At 38.7% G+C, this 16,986-nt stretch overlaps 1 protein-coding gene across 1 annotated transcript; it reads right to left on the bottom strand.

The window, feature by feature from the left end:
• LOC109832669 (aspartic proteinase-like protein 1) lies at positions 246 to 16,423 on the bottom strand. Its single transcript, XM_020400070.1, is given in 11 exon segments — positions 246 to 681; positions 806 to 877; positions 983 to 1,046; positions 2,498 to 2,597; positions 2,682 to 2,752; positions 8,295 to 8,433; positions 9,228 to 9,455; positions 9,657 to 9,889; positions 12,611 to 12,746; positions 15,976 to 16,148; positions 16,150 to 16,423. Coding segments are annotated over 11 exon segments (1,578 nt in total). The 5' UTR covers positions 16,276 to 16,423; the 3' UTR covers positions 246 to 445.

Raw genomic sequence — 16,986 nt, 5'->3', positions numbered from 1 at the left:
TAAAAGGTCCAAAACTCGCCAAAAGAATCTTTAATTCTTGATATTTCACGACCTCCGGGTTCATAGTGAATACCACTATCCCAGTCTCCTTATTCACACACCATATCCCCTCTTTTTACAAATCTACAACTAAAGAAGTTAATACAAGTCATATATATCCTTCTCGCTTTCAAAGTAAGAAAATTTATCTTGATATTTTGTTTCCCTCACCATCTCACTTAATATTTCATATAAAATGGCCTAAATTTAAGGTTAAACGTGGAATGATGAGATGTAAATGGATGGTTATATAACAGAGTAGAAAAGATGTAGGATTTACTAGATTCAGCCCCAATAAATCCAATGACATAAAAAACCCACATTGGATACAGGAAAGGCTGCCAGAAAACCTCAAATTTACAGCACTATATATAATGAAGTATATAATATAACCATAAAAACTGTCCTACCCAATTAAAATAACCGTAAGATGAGCCAGTAGCAACAAGGAGAAAGACAACCAGTTAACCACATGAAGAGCTGCAGCTGATGGAATGTTAGTGGGTGCCCTTCCAGCAACAGCTGGAGAAACTGCACGGGCATTAGGAGAGCTCTGCTGCTCATTTGTCGGCAATGGATTCTCAGTGCTGCTTTGTGCTGGTGGAGTCAAAGGAACTGTGCTACTATCATCAAGATCTCGACCTATCAACAGATCAGAACATGTCATTAACTCTTTATACTTGAGTATACAAACATAAACTAAGGGATAACATGAAAACAAAGTTTTTTTAAAAGTCTCATAATACTTGGAGGAGAAATGTCTTACAATTAGAACGTGACCACCCAAGCTTCAAATCCTCTCTGTCAAAAACTATCCGATATCCTGTCATAAGATTTTCTGCATATGCATGTATGACTCAGTTTGAAAGAGAATACAAGTGAGCAACAGAAAAGAAAATGGAAAATTTGGTGAATATAGAAAAAAGATTGAGTAATTGCTCACGTCCAATGGTCCCCAGACTTTCTTGCGAAGATTGTAGAGCTAAACAAAAACCAACAATCTCCTCCTGCATAACATGCATATGCACAATTCAGAACCTTTTACACTCAAATAAATAATTCCCTTATACTGCTGAGCTTATCCTCTTTTTTCAGTGTCTTGCAAGAGGATTAGAGTTCAATCCATTAAAAACAGATACGAGAGAGATGGATTTTGATGAACACTGGACTTTCCATCAATAAGAAGAAAGCGATCAAGTAGAACTTATAAAGTTTGATGTTAACTGTTTTTTTTTTTTTTTTTTTGTGCAGCATCAGAAGTTAATGTCGGTCTTGGTTTTATCAAACTTTTTTTTTTTTTTTTTTTTTGTGCAGCATCAGAAGTTAATGTCGGTCTTGGTTTTATCAATTCCCTTTCTTAAGGGGTTAGTTCTCTAGCAACATACTTCATGTGTTTCAGAAGATATTCAAACATGAACATCAATTGAAAAAGTGGCTACAAGGTAAATTGTGTGCGCGCAACATTGGTATTAAATATGCAATTGCACGTAAAATATAGATTATTACTGGCCATTTTAGTGCCTAAATATTGGAAATTGTGGATACCAAGCATAGTCTACACTTTTAAAATCATAATTCCAACTAGCTGAATATTCTATATAGACTATCCATTGACAATGAGACTAAGTTGCATGGAAACGGGCACGGGTACCTGTACAGGTGAGAGTACGGGTATGGGACACATCAAATTTGTGAAATGTAGGGTACATGGACATGGCTATACACACACGTGTGTGTGTGCGTGCGTGTGTGTGTGTCGAAATTAACAATTTACATGAGATCATTATTACTTTTCAATTCATGTGATATTTGAGATTAATTTCCTATCAAAGTATCTATTATCTTTTATCATGTTGATTATTATAAATTGGAAAGTGCTCATTTTTTAACTAGACACTTAAACCACATTTCTAAATCATAGTTTTTAACTTGAATATAGGCCGAAACAACCAGACCCATGTCTAACGAGTTTCAGAAAATAGACATGAAGAGTAGGATATAGATCCAATAAGTGTATGACAAGTATTTTAAATTAAAACATACATCGTATAAGTGAGTACATGTCTGGGTAAATGCATACATCCAAGGAGCATCCATGAAGTTTGGGTACGGATAAGTGTCGGGTATGTGTTGGCTACGGGTATGGATTCACTATAGAAGTACCCGGGTAACATAGAATGAGATGACCTAGGTATACTTGTGTAGTTCTTGAAAAAATGGCTAAAAGAAATATAGAATAGCAGCTATATATCAAGAGCCGCCATAGATGGTCTCCATAATCTTCCTCCAAGTCATCAAAATTATTTGGTAAAAAAAACTGTCATGAATGATATGATAAGAACAATAGTCTCCATGTTAGGCGAAGACCCTTAAATCATCACATTATGTCCCTTCAGTCATCATCCGTAGCGTCGAAAGATTATCCTTTAAAATAATGAGTATCATTTTTAATACACACCTCTTTACCATAGACCAGAAAGACGGGATTGGTGACCACAAAACTCTTGTTCACGGCTAACATTAATGTCAAAGTTGGCACTGCAGGCATCTTCAGTGGGCTGTTATCACAAACAGATTAAACAATTGAAAAAAATATGACTAAACAAAGAATGAAGTTTAACCTAATTGCATGGGATATTTACCTGGCTTTATAACAGTACTCCCAGTCAGCGCTGTCATAGACAAACCTTGAAGCATTTATTTGCCTGTCAAACTAAAAGTTCTGAAGACAGTTACTATATGGACTGTAGAGAATAGAGAAAACCCTAATTGTTGTATTGAGAATAACAAGAGAGATATATATAGCCATACAAATAGGGTTAAGGTTAACGGGTAACAACCCATTAACCCAATACCCAATATTTAACTTAACACTCCCCCTCAAGCTGGAGCATAGATGTCTACCATGCCTAGCTTGTCACATATAGTAGAGAACACCTTTGAAGAAGTAGCCTTGGTAAGAATATCAGCAAGTTATTGTGAGGACGGAGTGAATATGAGAGATACTCAATGTTACATTAAACGTTGGACGCTTCTAGGCGTCGGACTTGGCGCCCAACGCTTAGTCGCCTAGGCGGGCGCCTAAGCGGTTTCTGAGCGTTTTTTTTTTCTTTCTTCATTTAAGTGGTGGTTGATGAGGTTTTGCTGAAGGTCGGAGGAGGTAGTGGAGGTGTTCATATTTGGAGGTTAATGAAATTTGGAGGACGTGTAAGCTACGACACATAAAATCACAATCAAGGCCTACAGGGTGCAATCCACGTAAGCAGACAATGCTCACCTAAACCCTCGTAATATCTAGGTGGGCAGCCTAAATACCGCCTAGGCGCTAGGCGTTAGTTAGGCGGCCTAGGTACCGTCTAGGCCTAGGCGTACGCCTAAGCGGACTAGGCGGAGGTTTTTTAACGGCCTAGGTACCGTCTAGGCCTAGGCGTACGCCTAAGCGGACTAGGCGGAGGTTTTTTAAAACAGTGGAGATACTATCTTCTTCTCCCAAGCATCTCTGACAAAATTACAGCCAACTTCGATATGTTTTGTCCTCTCATGAAACACAGGATTCTGTGCAATATAAATGACAGACTGGTTGTCACAATGCATTGGCATGGGTCCAGGCTGAACAAAACCAAGCTCTGTCATAAACTTTCTTAGCCACACCATCTCACAAGCAGTGTGAGCCATTGCTCTATATTCGACCTCTGCACTAGATCGTGATACTCATCTTGTTTCTTGCTTCTCCAAGTCACAAGATTACCTCCAACAAAAATACAAAATCCTGAGGTTGACTTCCGATCTCCCATGTCTCCTGCGTAGCCAGCATCAGAGAAAGCCGAAATGTGAGTATGCACATGCTTCTTATATAACAATCCTTTGCCAGGGCAACTCTTGACATATGCCAAAATCTTCAGAGCTGCTGTCCAATGAACCTCTCTAGGTTTGTGCATAAACATGCTCAATACACCTACTGCAAAAGTAATATCAGGTCTGGTAACTGTCAAATATATTAGCTTCCCAATTAGTCTCCTATATCGTCCAGCATCATCTAGGAGAGAGGTATCATCACGCCACAAATCAACATTTACCTCCATTGGAGTGCTTGCAGGTTTGCATTCCAAGAGACCTACTTCTTCTAGTAAATCTAACACATACTTCCTTTGGGACAACAACAGGTCATGTTTTTGATATGCAACTTCAATCCCAAGAAAATATTTTGGCTTTCTCATGTCCTTAGTGATAAAATGACGATTTAGATACTCCTTAGTCTCAGTTAAGGCAATAGAGTCACTCCCAGTCAGCAGAATATCATCAACATATACGGCTAAAATAACCAAACCAGTTGTTCTGCGTCGAAGAAAGACAGAGTGATCAGACTGATAACGTTGGAAACCAACATTAGAAATAACCTTGCTGAACTTATCAAACCAAGCTCGAGGACTCTGCTTTAACCTATAGATGGCCTTTCTTAGCCTGCAGATAATATTCTCCTCCTGAGCAACATACCCAGGAGGTTGCTCCATATAAACCTCCTCGTCCAAATCATCATAAAGGAAAGCATTCTTCACATCTAGTTGGTGCATCGCCCAATCCATATTAACAGCCAGAGAGAAAAGAATTCTGATGGAGTTGAGACGAGCAACGGGAGAAAAGGTTTTAAAATAGTCGACGCCATATGTCTGGGTATAGCCTTTCACAACCAAGCAAGCTTTATAACGGTCAACAGACCCATTGGATTTGGGGTGATATTTTAGGGTATACACCCATCTGCAACCAACCACAGTCGCTCTAGTAGGAAGAGAAACCAAGTCCCAAGTCCCTCTAGAAAGTAGTGTATTCATTTCCTCATTCATAGTCTGCTTCTAAGCTGGTACTAACATAGCTTCCTCATATGACCTAGGTATAGATACAGTGGACAAGGACAAGGCAAACTGACGAAAAGATGGGTTGAGACGGTCATAAGAGACAAAAAGAGATATAGGATATTTCGGGCAAGACCGTTTACCTTTTCGAAGAGCAATAGGGATATCCAAGTCAGAAGGAATAGAGATCTCAATATGAGATAGACCGGGGGCATGTACTTTTGGGCGGCGAGAGTATGTCAGTAGAGGCTTCGGTGCAGGAGCAACAGGAGCAGGTAATGGAATAGTAGTAGGAGCAGAAGAAGGTAGTGATACATGTAGACAGCCAATAGTAGTGGAACCAGAAGAAAAATATGGGACATACTCAAAAAAGGTAACATCAGCAGACACAAAATATTTCCTGGTAGACGAATGATAACACCTATATCCTTTTTTGAGTACGAGAGTATCCAACAAAAACACATTTGATGAGTCTAGATGACAACTTATCCAAACCAGCAGTTAAATCCTAAACAAAACACGTAGAACCAAAGACACGGGGAATCACAGAGAATTGTTTTTTATCAGGATAAAGACAATTGAATGGTATTAAACCATCAAGGACAGAGGAAGGCATGCGATTAATCAAATAATTTACAGTGAGAACAGCATCAGACCACAAATACTTTGGAATATTCATATGTATCATTAGTGTTCTAGCAACATCTAGAATATGCCTATGCTTCCTCTCAGGAACTCCATTTTGTTGTGAAGTGTGAGAGCAAGAAGTCTGATGAATAATGCCATTAAGAGCACAAAATTTTGAAACATCACTTTTCATATATTCCAAAGCATTATCAGTACGAAGAATACGAACAGAAGTAGAGAACTGAGTTTTTATTTCATTATAAAAGAGTTCAATAACGTGCGAGACCTCTTACCTCTCTTTTAACAGATAAAGTCACGTCATGCGAGAGAAATCATTAACAAAGATAATAAAATATCGAAAACCTTGTACAGAGGGAACACGATAAGGACCCCAGACATCGGAATGAACCAACTCAAAAGCAAAACTACTACGTTTATCGACTCGACTCTGAAAAGTAGCACGATGGTGATTACCCAGTTCACACGACTCACAACCTAAAGAGGAAATAGATGGCTGAACAGAAACTACCGATCTAAGTTTTTGTAGTGAAGGATGACCCAGACGCCAGTGCCACAATAAAGTGGAGTCAGACTGTGATGCAACAAGGCCAGCTTCTGGCACACTGTCGTCCAAATAGTACATACCTCCTCTCTCATGCCCCGAACCAATCTTCATCCCAGTTGCTAGGTCCTAAAAAACACAATAAGATGGAAAGAAGGTAACTTTACAATTATTTTGTTTTGTAAACTTGCTAATGGATAATAGGCTAACAAGAAATTTGGGAACATATAACACATCAGTTAGTTTTAAAGAGGAAGTAGCATGAACTACTCCATCACCACAAACTGAAGAAAGAGTATCATCAGCAATGCGGATAGAAGGAAACTTATCAGAAAGATGTAAAGATACAAAGTGATCCTTTATACCTGTCATATGAGATGAGGCTCCAGAATTTAGTACCCAAGGTTTGTGAGAAGAAGCTATGTAAGCATCCATACCTGAAGAGGATGCATGAGTAGCAGAATGAATATTCTGAGAGAGTTCTAGTTGGCGCAACCTCTCATAATCTGCCTGAGAAATCTGAACAGTAGGAGCAGTAACAGCTGGACCACCAGAAGTAGTAGTAGAAATAGATGAGTTAGTCGACTCTGTATCAGCTACCTGGGCCCACTGATGACGACCAAACTTCTCCCAACACTTCTTAAAAATATGATTGGTTCTCCCACAATGACCACACTATCGTGAGCCCTTATCAGATTCACCTTGCCTCCCACCAAAGGAACCACGTCCTCCCCCTGAATCACGGCCACGACCACGACCGCGGCCTTTGCCTCGATTAGAGAACATGACAGACTGATCCATCGTGGGTGGAGATGGTGTAGTAGTATCAGAAGTAACACCAGTAGAGACCTGCATGACTCTGGAGAATGTAACAGTCAGTGAGGAAATTATATCTCCACCTAATATCTGTCCTCTCACCTGGGACTGTAAATTAGGATTCAACCCAGAAAGAAATTTGGATACTGCCAGATCACGACGATACCCTAATAGCGTCGCTGCATCAGCTACGCAGGCTGATGCATCTCTAGTTCGTCTATCAGTCCCTTTAATTCACCAAAGAATTCCGGAACTAACTTATCTCCCTGTTTGAGCGCAAACAGTCGTTCATAAATTTCAAATACGCGAGAAACATTCTTCTCGTTCCCGTACATAATCTTTAGGCTGTCCCACATCTCCTTCGCAGTGGTTAAAAACATAACGCTGCTACTGATATGTGCTTCCATACTGTTGAGAAGCCAAGTCATAACACAATAATCAGATGAGAGCCATGAATTGTAGGTGGGATCTGAGATTGGTGGTGATGCAAGAAGATGTAATAGTTTGCTCTGAGCGTTAATGAAGATGCGGAAAGCTTGTGCCCAGAGCAGATAGTTTGCACCATTCAATTTAATAGTAGTCCCCAAGACTACCTTGGGCGTAGAGGTCTCACCAGCAACAATAGAAGTAGTAGTAGAGGAGGAGATGTCCGACATCGAAGTAGTAGTCATTTTTTATTTTTGAGCAACAATAGGAGACAAATAGTAGTCAAATAGGCAGATTAGTAGTGGAGATCAGTTTTCGAAACATAAACTAAGAGCAGATCAGGAGCAGTATTAGAGGCAAAGTGGTAGATAGCTATACCCTCACGTTGCGTAGGCGAGATCACCTGAGGGAGAGAGCCCTGGCTTTTATTTGCACAAAGGCTCAATTTCTATATTCTTGTTTCTCGAAGGAAACAAGAATAAAAGTGAAATATCTCAACAACGTGAGATAGATACTCTTCCTCTCATCAGTTCTATGACTGAAATGTCGAGGCTTTCTCTCATCAGTTCTATGACTGAAATGTTGAGGGATACAATCGTCCTCTCATCAGTTCGAAGACTGAGATGTCGAGGGAATAGGCAACACGGTGTAGGGGGGCACTGTAGCACGACACTATAGCGACGGCGATACTGTAGCAGCAACGGTACTGTAGCAACAGGCGGCGGTACTGTAGCAGCAGGCGGCGGCTAGGGATTTTTGAATGAAGATTTGTGACGGCTAGGGTTTCATGCTCTGATACCATGTAGAGAATAGAGAAAACCCTAATTGTTGTTTATTGAGAATAACAAGAGAGATATATATAGCCATACAAATAGGGTTAAGGTTAACGGGTAACAGCCCATTAACCCAATACCCAATATTTAACTTAACATGGACCATGGCATGCTACAAATGCTTTAGCAAACCAACCTTACCTCAACAGTAACTTTGTTGTAGATATCTTCAGGAAGATAAGAGAATGATGAACCACTGTCAACCAGTGCTTGAAAGGCAGTTTTCCTGGGACACCGATCTTTGACACAAAAACTTTCCACCTCAACAATATAGGTACGACTGAGACAAAGGAAATATTGTTAATGAACGATAGCATGTAAAGGAAAATTGACTCCATATCTTACACTACTATCTTAAAAGACTAAATAATGACACGCATGCACGCATGCACACGTAAGAATAATGGATGCAACTCCTTTCCCTTTCTCTCTCCTGTCTATCTATTCACTAATATAAACGTGTATATGCATGCATGCATATGCATTACATACATGCGCGCATACAAATACATAAAATATTAATGACCTATCTATACACACAGATAGACTGATAGATAATACTTCACATATAATTCTTATGAGACAATAATAATCTAGATATCAAGATGATATTACCTGATGTTTACAACTCTATACCATCAAATTTCTAGTTAAAATTCATAGGAAGAAAGAAGTCATTGAAGGCAAAAGGTTTGGAAAATCTTATACCACTCTTAAATGGCATAAAAGGTAAAAAGCTCGGAAAATTAATGAATCACCAGTCAAACAAAGAGAAAGAAGTCACAGAAGGCAAATGTTTGGAAAATCATATACAACTCTTCTGTGTCAACAATTTTAAATGGCACAAAAATAGAAAAACTTATCAATAAAAAGATACTAGATGTTTCTCTGATTCAGAAGAGTTGATTGTAACAGACATCATTCAAAATAAAACATGAACAAAATCCATGAGTATCACATGAAAAATCAGAAGAAGAAAAAATTCATAAGAAAAGTTTCAACATTTGTACTTAACAACTGAAACAGAACCAGAACAAAAATAACAGTCAGTCAAAATTTCCATGAACAACTTACTATTTCCCTTCCCAAGGGACAAATGGAGTAGATTGCTGGGCTGAGACACCTAGGTCTCCAAAGAAAATTCTCCCAGAATCATCATCTTTGAAACACATTGAAAAAGAATTATGCACCAATCCAGATCTTGCTAAGATGCTTGGAACTGAAATGTTTCCAAATCCTAGACCAAGAAGACCATCAGGAGCAATTCCATCTAAGTATCCACCACTCTGCCTCCTACCACAGCTGCATTTAAAGAGCTACATAATCTTAACAAAAAAATTAAATGTAGCCCTAAAGCGGGAAAACAAAACAGAGTAATAGTCCTAAAATCACGCATCAAATCAGCATGGGGTTTGGTTATTGTAGGACCTAAGTTCAAGTCTGGGCCGTGGTCTTTGCTCCAGAAAAAGAAAAAAGAAAATACCCCAGGAGATTTGAACATACCCGACAATAACCAGGGCGTGGACTGATGAATGCTCCCCATTCGTCGCTAAGTGCAACATATCCTCCACCAGCAATCCAGAACTGGAAGTATTTTCTGAATAGTAGTTGAGAGTATATGGGCACGACTGCTTTGGATTTTTGCAGCTAGTGCCCAAATCACACAGCTCATGGCTGCAAGGGAGATGCCTGCTGGTTTTTGATTCCGCTGGGTTATACGTGCCAAGATCTTTATCCTGCATAATAGATGCCCCAAACACCAGGGAGCACCTGCCAATCAATCATCTGAAATAAGTGCTAAAACTGCTGAGAAATGATAGCAAATTGGCCTCCCTTTTTATACTGAATGGAAAGAAAAATCAGAGAGAATTATAAAGCAAAAGTTCTGTGATCATCTAATGTACAAAACACGTCTAGAAGCAGTAAGCATTTGCCTCTTAGGGCTACTCTTTCTGACTATAAGCTAGTATAAGAATTAATTCTTCGAACTAGATAACCTGAAAAAGGTTACTATACAGCAGCCAAACTTTGCTCATGTAAACTCAAAATTATTATAATAAAGGTTAATGGGCTTCATGTTATATGTCGATGTACTCAACTATCTACAACCTAGTCTATAAATTTAACCAACAGAGAACAAACTGCAAGTTTGTTAACGATCTAAGTGAATAAAAGTCAGAGCAACCAAATAAGTTAGTTGCTTTGTGCTTGTGCTCCCCTAAGGTTGTCAGTCAGAACTCTTTCCTCATTTTCAATAATAATAACAGCATAAGTTTAGGTAAAAGATGGGAATCATGGAGAAATTATTCTATAATTGTTTTAAAAGCAAGTTACACAAGAAATGACCATAAAATATACAGCTAGTGTACAAGTCTAGAAAAGACAAACACAAGAAAATAAAAATAAAAATAAAAGCAATGGAGGCAGATCTATTCACTTATCAATAACCGAGCCGGATGAGGTGTATCATAAGAGGTTTGCCTTTTCTATTGATTCCTATGGGTTGGACCATGTATATAAAAACGAAAGAAAAGGATTCTAAAATTTTGTATTAGACTGTCTAGGGCGAAAGTATCCAAAGTGGTGCTATAGGTGTTCCAGTGATGGTGGAAGATAAGTGATTCACTGGTGGTGACAGACAAGAACCTTATTTATTTTTTTGGGTGGGGGGTGGGGGGTGGGGGTTGATAATCTATATTATAGTGTATACTAACACCTTCCATAGGGGGCTATAGATAGTTTGTATTCATAATAATAATGGTGATGAGGATTACTTTGTCAATGTCATCCATATTATAGTTAAATATACACTCATTATGGTGTGCAATTAATGAATAATAGGGTGAGAATACCTGTCCACTTAAGTAGAGATAAACCGAGTTGCTACCACCTTCCAACTGCCTAAGAGGACATTTAAGAGTACTAAAGTTGTGGTGCATTGATTCAGGCTTCAGCATGTAGAAAATAAGAGTAGTGATAACTACACTACTTCTACACTACAAAAGAGAAAAGTGTAGTCCATTCTCTTCAACTTTTTTAAAATTGATGACTCATCAATGGAGCCCACACTTCTCTCTTATAGTGTAAAAGTAGCCTAGGAGAGAGTAGTGTAGTTATCATTATTCAGAAAACAATAATTTAGGCTCGATACCCACTTTAGGGATCCATGTGATGGCAATGGGAGAAGGCAAAAAAAACTGATCATCTAGATTATATTTGTTTTTCAGTCAATAAATGAATGAACAAATAAAAGCAGACTGTAGATAGAAGCCTCAAAAAAGATTTCGGACTCGCAGAATATAATAAGAAGCCTAAAAAAGATTTCCTCACTAGTGCTTCTGACAGGAAAGAAAGCTGCTTCTATGATGCATATAGGGCTTTTGTTCGTTACAAACAGCAAGTCCAATGTCATTACATAAACATTGAGATAAGTTATTGTATAGTATAGAACAAAGTTTAAAGGCTATTCCTTATTAAAAGTTGGAAGCATGTTTGTTTTCGTTCTTTACAAAGTATATATGGTAGCGATTGTATGTGCACATGATTCTGTTCATCTATGCAATTTTTGTCACTCCCGGTTTTCGTATCTCCTATTTTATAAGCAATTGTCATGCCTTGTTCATGCATGTGTTGCATTCATGTGGTTGTTGCATACATGTTGCCTATCCACATCCAGGCTTCTTAACAGTGAATATTAGTTTCTTAGGAGGTTACATATTCAATTATAATAGGTGGCTACCGATGGTAAGTTTAGAAAATATGACAAATTTATCTAAAAGTGGGAGTTTAGTTAATATATCTACACGGGTAAATTATAGAAGACATTTGGAAAAATCAGTAATGTAAACAACATTCAGCATATATGACTTGACACACCATCAAGTGCAAAAAGAGAATAGTTTCAGAAGTTCTTTTCTGATTCCATTTGATGAAAATAACATAAGATAATGTTGCAAGATTTTGCTTTATATTGAAGGTAGTGGTTTCTTCAACCAATCTTCAGACTTCTTGATTGTTGTGGTAATATTCTTATTTACCAATTTAAGCAATTGGTATTAAGATGCAAGTTATCTTTTAGTAAAAAGCTGAACAAGGTCATAACACAACCGCTTCAAGCATCAAGAATAAATTCAATGGATTGTTGAAGCTTTAAAGCTCAGAGAATTTGTATGAACAGGCATGCTGCATGCGGGTGCCTGCACGAAAACCTTCTATCAGCCTCATACACATAAACATGCATGTATATATCCATCCATGAATTTGTATGCATGCATAGCATGTTCCTGCCACTGAGATATCTTGCCCCTGTATGTGTGAACGTATGACAAGTAGATCAGGAGGTTCATAATGGTGAAGCATGAACTTCACATTGCAAGACAGTAACACAAAGGATGCTATAGTGATATAAAAAACACAGCTGTGAGGGGTATGGCAATGAGAGGAGACAGCTGCCCTACCAAACTACCATGATAGCCAGATAGAGGAGCGCATTGTATGCAATCACATGGTACCCATAACAAGTCACTCCCAGCATCCAATGCCACAAGAAAAGAAACATTTGGTGTCCCAATGTCAATCCATGTGTAATGTAACCTGCCATAAAAAAAACAAGTTATACAAAAAATCTGAAAACAAATAGCAGCAATCATGTATATAATCGCTTGCATTGATCTAAGAAAATAAAGTTCTGAGTTCATCAGAGGAAGTGGAAAAAAACTTTACCGAAAGAGTGAAAGGTAAACAAGCAAAAAAAAACTGCTCCACAGATAAAGCATATCGACCTTTTGATCAAGTATTATAAAATCCCCCATGTTTCTAGTTTTGTTTCCAATATACACAGAGCTTTCTTAGCTGAAATTTACCTTCAACCATTAATGATTTAGGTGTCATGCGCGTACCTAATACCTAAGACTAACTGTTCAAACTTAGGAAGAAGAGTCCCTCACTAAGAGAGGTGTTAAAAAATTGGAATCTGGCTTTCCATTATGAACACCTTTAATTCTATGGAACCCGAATATACATTTTCCTTTAGGAGCACAAGTTGGGGCATTATTTATTGATATTGTATTTATAATCCACCGTTGTTGTCGAGAACAATCTGTACACGGCCTCATTATAGTTCAAGCCTAGTTTGCTAAAATGAGACACCTAAGGACCAGGATAGAAAACCAATACAACTTCAGAAAAGAAATGACAAAGATTTTCCAGTCCAATTTACAGTAGCAAGAACCCATGAGTATCCAAATCCTTAGCCCAGATAATGCGAGAAAAATAGGGACTGACCTAGAAACAGTCAATGCCTTAAGAAGGCACGTGTCGCCATGTTTTAGAAATTGCACAGCCCAAACTCACCCAACAAAAGTTAGGGTTATCTTCCTCGCTCGCTTACGGCTCGTTAACTGCCTTTTATTCTTTGCTTCACAACTTCCGGTTTCGAAGTCTCCAGAATGAAAGAAAAATTCTGATAGGTATCAATTTGCGACTCAAAGAAGGGATTTACGTAAATTCCCAGTTGCAATGCAAGGCCTGTTAATAGATCAATTCCCTTCCGTGATAGGTAAAACACCTCCTCCTATGTCGACTCCTTGAGGTAAGACAGCCCTTGATCGACAACAGGTACTCTACCACTTCTCGAACCGATTGACTTACCGATCAGGTCAAGACACTGCTTCCAAATCCATTGATTCCCAACTGTAGCTGCTGCGCCATAGTTGATCCCAATCGCCTTGTTCTTGGCCAACCCTTTCTCTAGCCGGCTGCATTTCCAACCATTTCTCCAAACATCTTGAGTTGGTGGGTTTGACGACAAATCTTGACCCTGAGGATGCGTGAAATACGAATCTTTTTTATCCTTTCCATGTTGAAAGCATTAGCTGCTAGCCCCAGGAAGGCTTTTTCTGGTATAAGAAATTACATCAAACAAAGGTTGTTGGCTCCGTGCCACAAGTGGTTGATAGGGATACCATCTCCCAACTGATGGCACACTCAATCAGACTCGCCTGATAGACTGTTTGACCAGTTTAAAGGAAGTGTACTCTTTTGATCTAAAGTCAGTGACCGATAAATGGCTTAAAGGCCATCTATTGTCTGCCATAATGTGATGTGTTTCCAAAGCCAATAAAAAGTGACCCACAATTGGTATTTAACATCCAGAAAATTACCAAATAAAATGCGTACAACGGAATCTAATACTCTCATATTTATCTTTCAGACAAAGGCAAAACAACAATATATGAAATGGATTACGTTGCAAATAACTAAAGGGTATACTTTCTTAATAGTAATTGAGAAACCACCCTTATCATGATTAGGAAATCGAGATTCGTCGTGATAAGGAATTATTATTATTTCAAACTGCGAAAGTCAGGCTAGAGATAGGGTTTTGCTTGGTTTCTCTGTATAATGTTTTCTATTGTTGTAAACCAAGTTAAAGGAGGCAGATTTAGATTCGTAGAGCTTGGAAAGGAAAGGGGGTGGACCCCTTAAAAGGGCTTGCGTTGAGGGTGTAGGCTTTCTTGATCAATAAAGAAAGTTGTTACTTCCCGCAAAATCAGTGATCTTTTCCTATTTTCTTCAAGGAAGTAAAATCCCCAACATGTGATGTTTCACCAAATATGTGGCCCGACATGGAATGTTATTTATTAGCTTTGAGATGAATAACCAAATTTGACATCACTAATTTGTGCCGAAACAAAATAAAATTTCTATCAATGATGCATGACCAATTATACCATTTAAACAGTTTATATCGAATACTTAGTTACCATAAAATTTATGGACTAAATAGCTTGTAGTCCTTCATTCTTTGCAAATAAAAAGCTAACACCATTGAAAGCATTTACAAAGATGAATTGCACAAAATTAACCCGTACAAAAGATTCAATAGTTAGCGGATTGTGATTTTTATTCAGTGTGTTGTTTTAAGTTCCAATCTAAGAAGCATCACCTAGATACCTTCTGCCAGAGAACCCTCCAGAAGCTTTGTCAAAGACTCTCCCGTGATGCTGATTAAGGACGCAAGGTAGAGCTATATTCCTTCACGAATTGCTTCCCTGAATAGTATGTAGTTTTCGTAGTAGGTCAAACATTGCCCAACTTTTGAGATGGTACTTTCAACTCTTTTACACAATTATTTAAAAATTTGGTGGAAAGTTGAAGGAAAAGTCCATATATTTCAGCTTCCAGTCACGGCCAATAGGAGCTGCCCAAATTTATTTTGCTTAAACTACATTTCCATGTGGAGGATATACAGGAATAAGCTTATACCCAGACTTACCTTGCAAAATCAAAGAACAAACAAACTAAGTAGTCCTTAATCCTGCCAAAGCACTAATATTAATAGCAGACTGTCAAAGGACCCTTCCACCGCACCAAAACTACGATGTTTTAAGGTTTAGAGTGTTACAGTTTTATATCCTAACATGCCCATCACAATTGACGTACCTTTTATGGGCCAAAATCTTGACTCACGCAAGGGTATCTTTTTTACTTCAAATCCAGTTTTTATATGGGTGGCCAGTGGGATTTGAAAGTGGATTGCTATAAATCGGAAGTTTTGATGAGGATCGGAGGTTATAGTTTTATATTCTAAACCGGCCTCAAACAGTTCTTATCCATGCCAAAGAACATATCAGCGGCTGTAAATACCACAAAAGTCATAAACTGACCAACGCCACTCATCCTGATTTATCTCCAAATAAAAACAAGCTTCAAGATACTTCTTTCACGTTAAAAGTAGTTTGTTTCCAAACCTAAACACAACCTACATTTCAAAAATCAAGCATAAACACAAATAAATTTCATCAATAATTCAAAACCTTACCATCCGAAATCGTTTCCTAGAGAGAACGCCTCGCTTCCTTCGGCTGGAAACAGGTTCGAGTACTTGACATTGCCGATCCTTTTCTTCTGCCTCTGGAGGTCGCTCTTGGTCAGAAGCTTGTAGTAGTCGGAGCTCCGGCGAGCGGGCATCGCCGCGGCCTGAATGCCGGAGGCGCGCCGGCCGACGCGAGCGGGCCTCGTCGGAGAAGCGGTGGATGAGGCGAGAGGAGAGGGTGAGGGAGTGGGATCGGGAGACTGAGAAGGAGAGAATGAGGAGACAGAGGAAGAAGAGAGAAGACATTGGTGAGGGGAGCAGAGATCTAGGGTTAGGGTTAGGGTTTGGAGGGAGAGGGAGAGATCTAGGGTTTGGTTTGGGGGTGTTTTTTTGAAGTGAGTGAAGTGAGTGGGGAGTGAAGCTCTCTCCTCTGGAAAAGAGCGAGACGGGAAAAAGGAGAGGAGAGAGAGAGGAGAGAGGGGATGTTTTGCGGATAAGTCCTCCGCAAAATTTTTAAACGAACAATTTTTCAAAACAGCCCCTTTCCATTTTTTTTATTTTTAAAATCGACCATTTTTTTTTTATCAAAACCGACCTGTTTTTTGCCACGTCAGTCTAATCACCGTCCTAAACAGTCGGGGTTGCCTATCCCGACTATTTAAGAGGGTGTTAAACCCCAATTAGAAACCTTAAACCCTAAATTTTTATGTCCTAAATAGTCGGGGTTGCCAGCCCCGACTGTTTAGGACGGTGATTACGCTGGGGTGGCAAACAACGGATCGGTTTTGGTAAATAAAAAAAATCGGTCGATTTTAAAAATAAAAAAATAAAAGGGGGCTGTTTTGAAAAATTATTCTTTTTTAAACTGGTGAAGAGGTTTTACTCAAATAGAAGACGAAACTAAAAATGAAATAATTTGTGAGATGGTTTTTCAGAGATTTAAGCAATTAGATTAGAATTAATTTTAAATGGAAGTAAGATGATTTTTCTAAAAGTTGGGCATCTTTCTATCTTTTT

Source organism: Asparagus officinalis, chromosome 3, assembly GCF_001876935.1.
Source record: "Asparagus officinalis chromosome 3, Aspof.V1, whole genome shotgun sequence".
Lineage (NCBI taxonomy): Eukaryota > Viridiplantae > Streptophyta > Magnoliopsida > Asparagales > Asparagaceae > Asparagus > Asparagus officinalis.
This window is presented reverse-complemented; position numbering and strand designations above follow the sequence as displayed.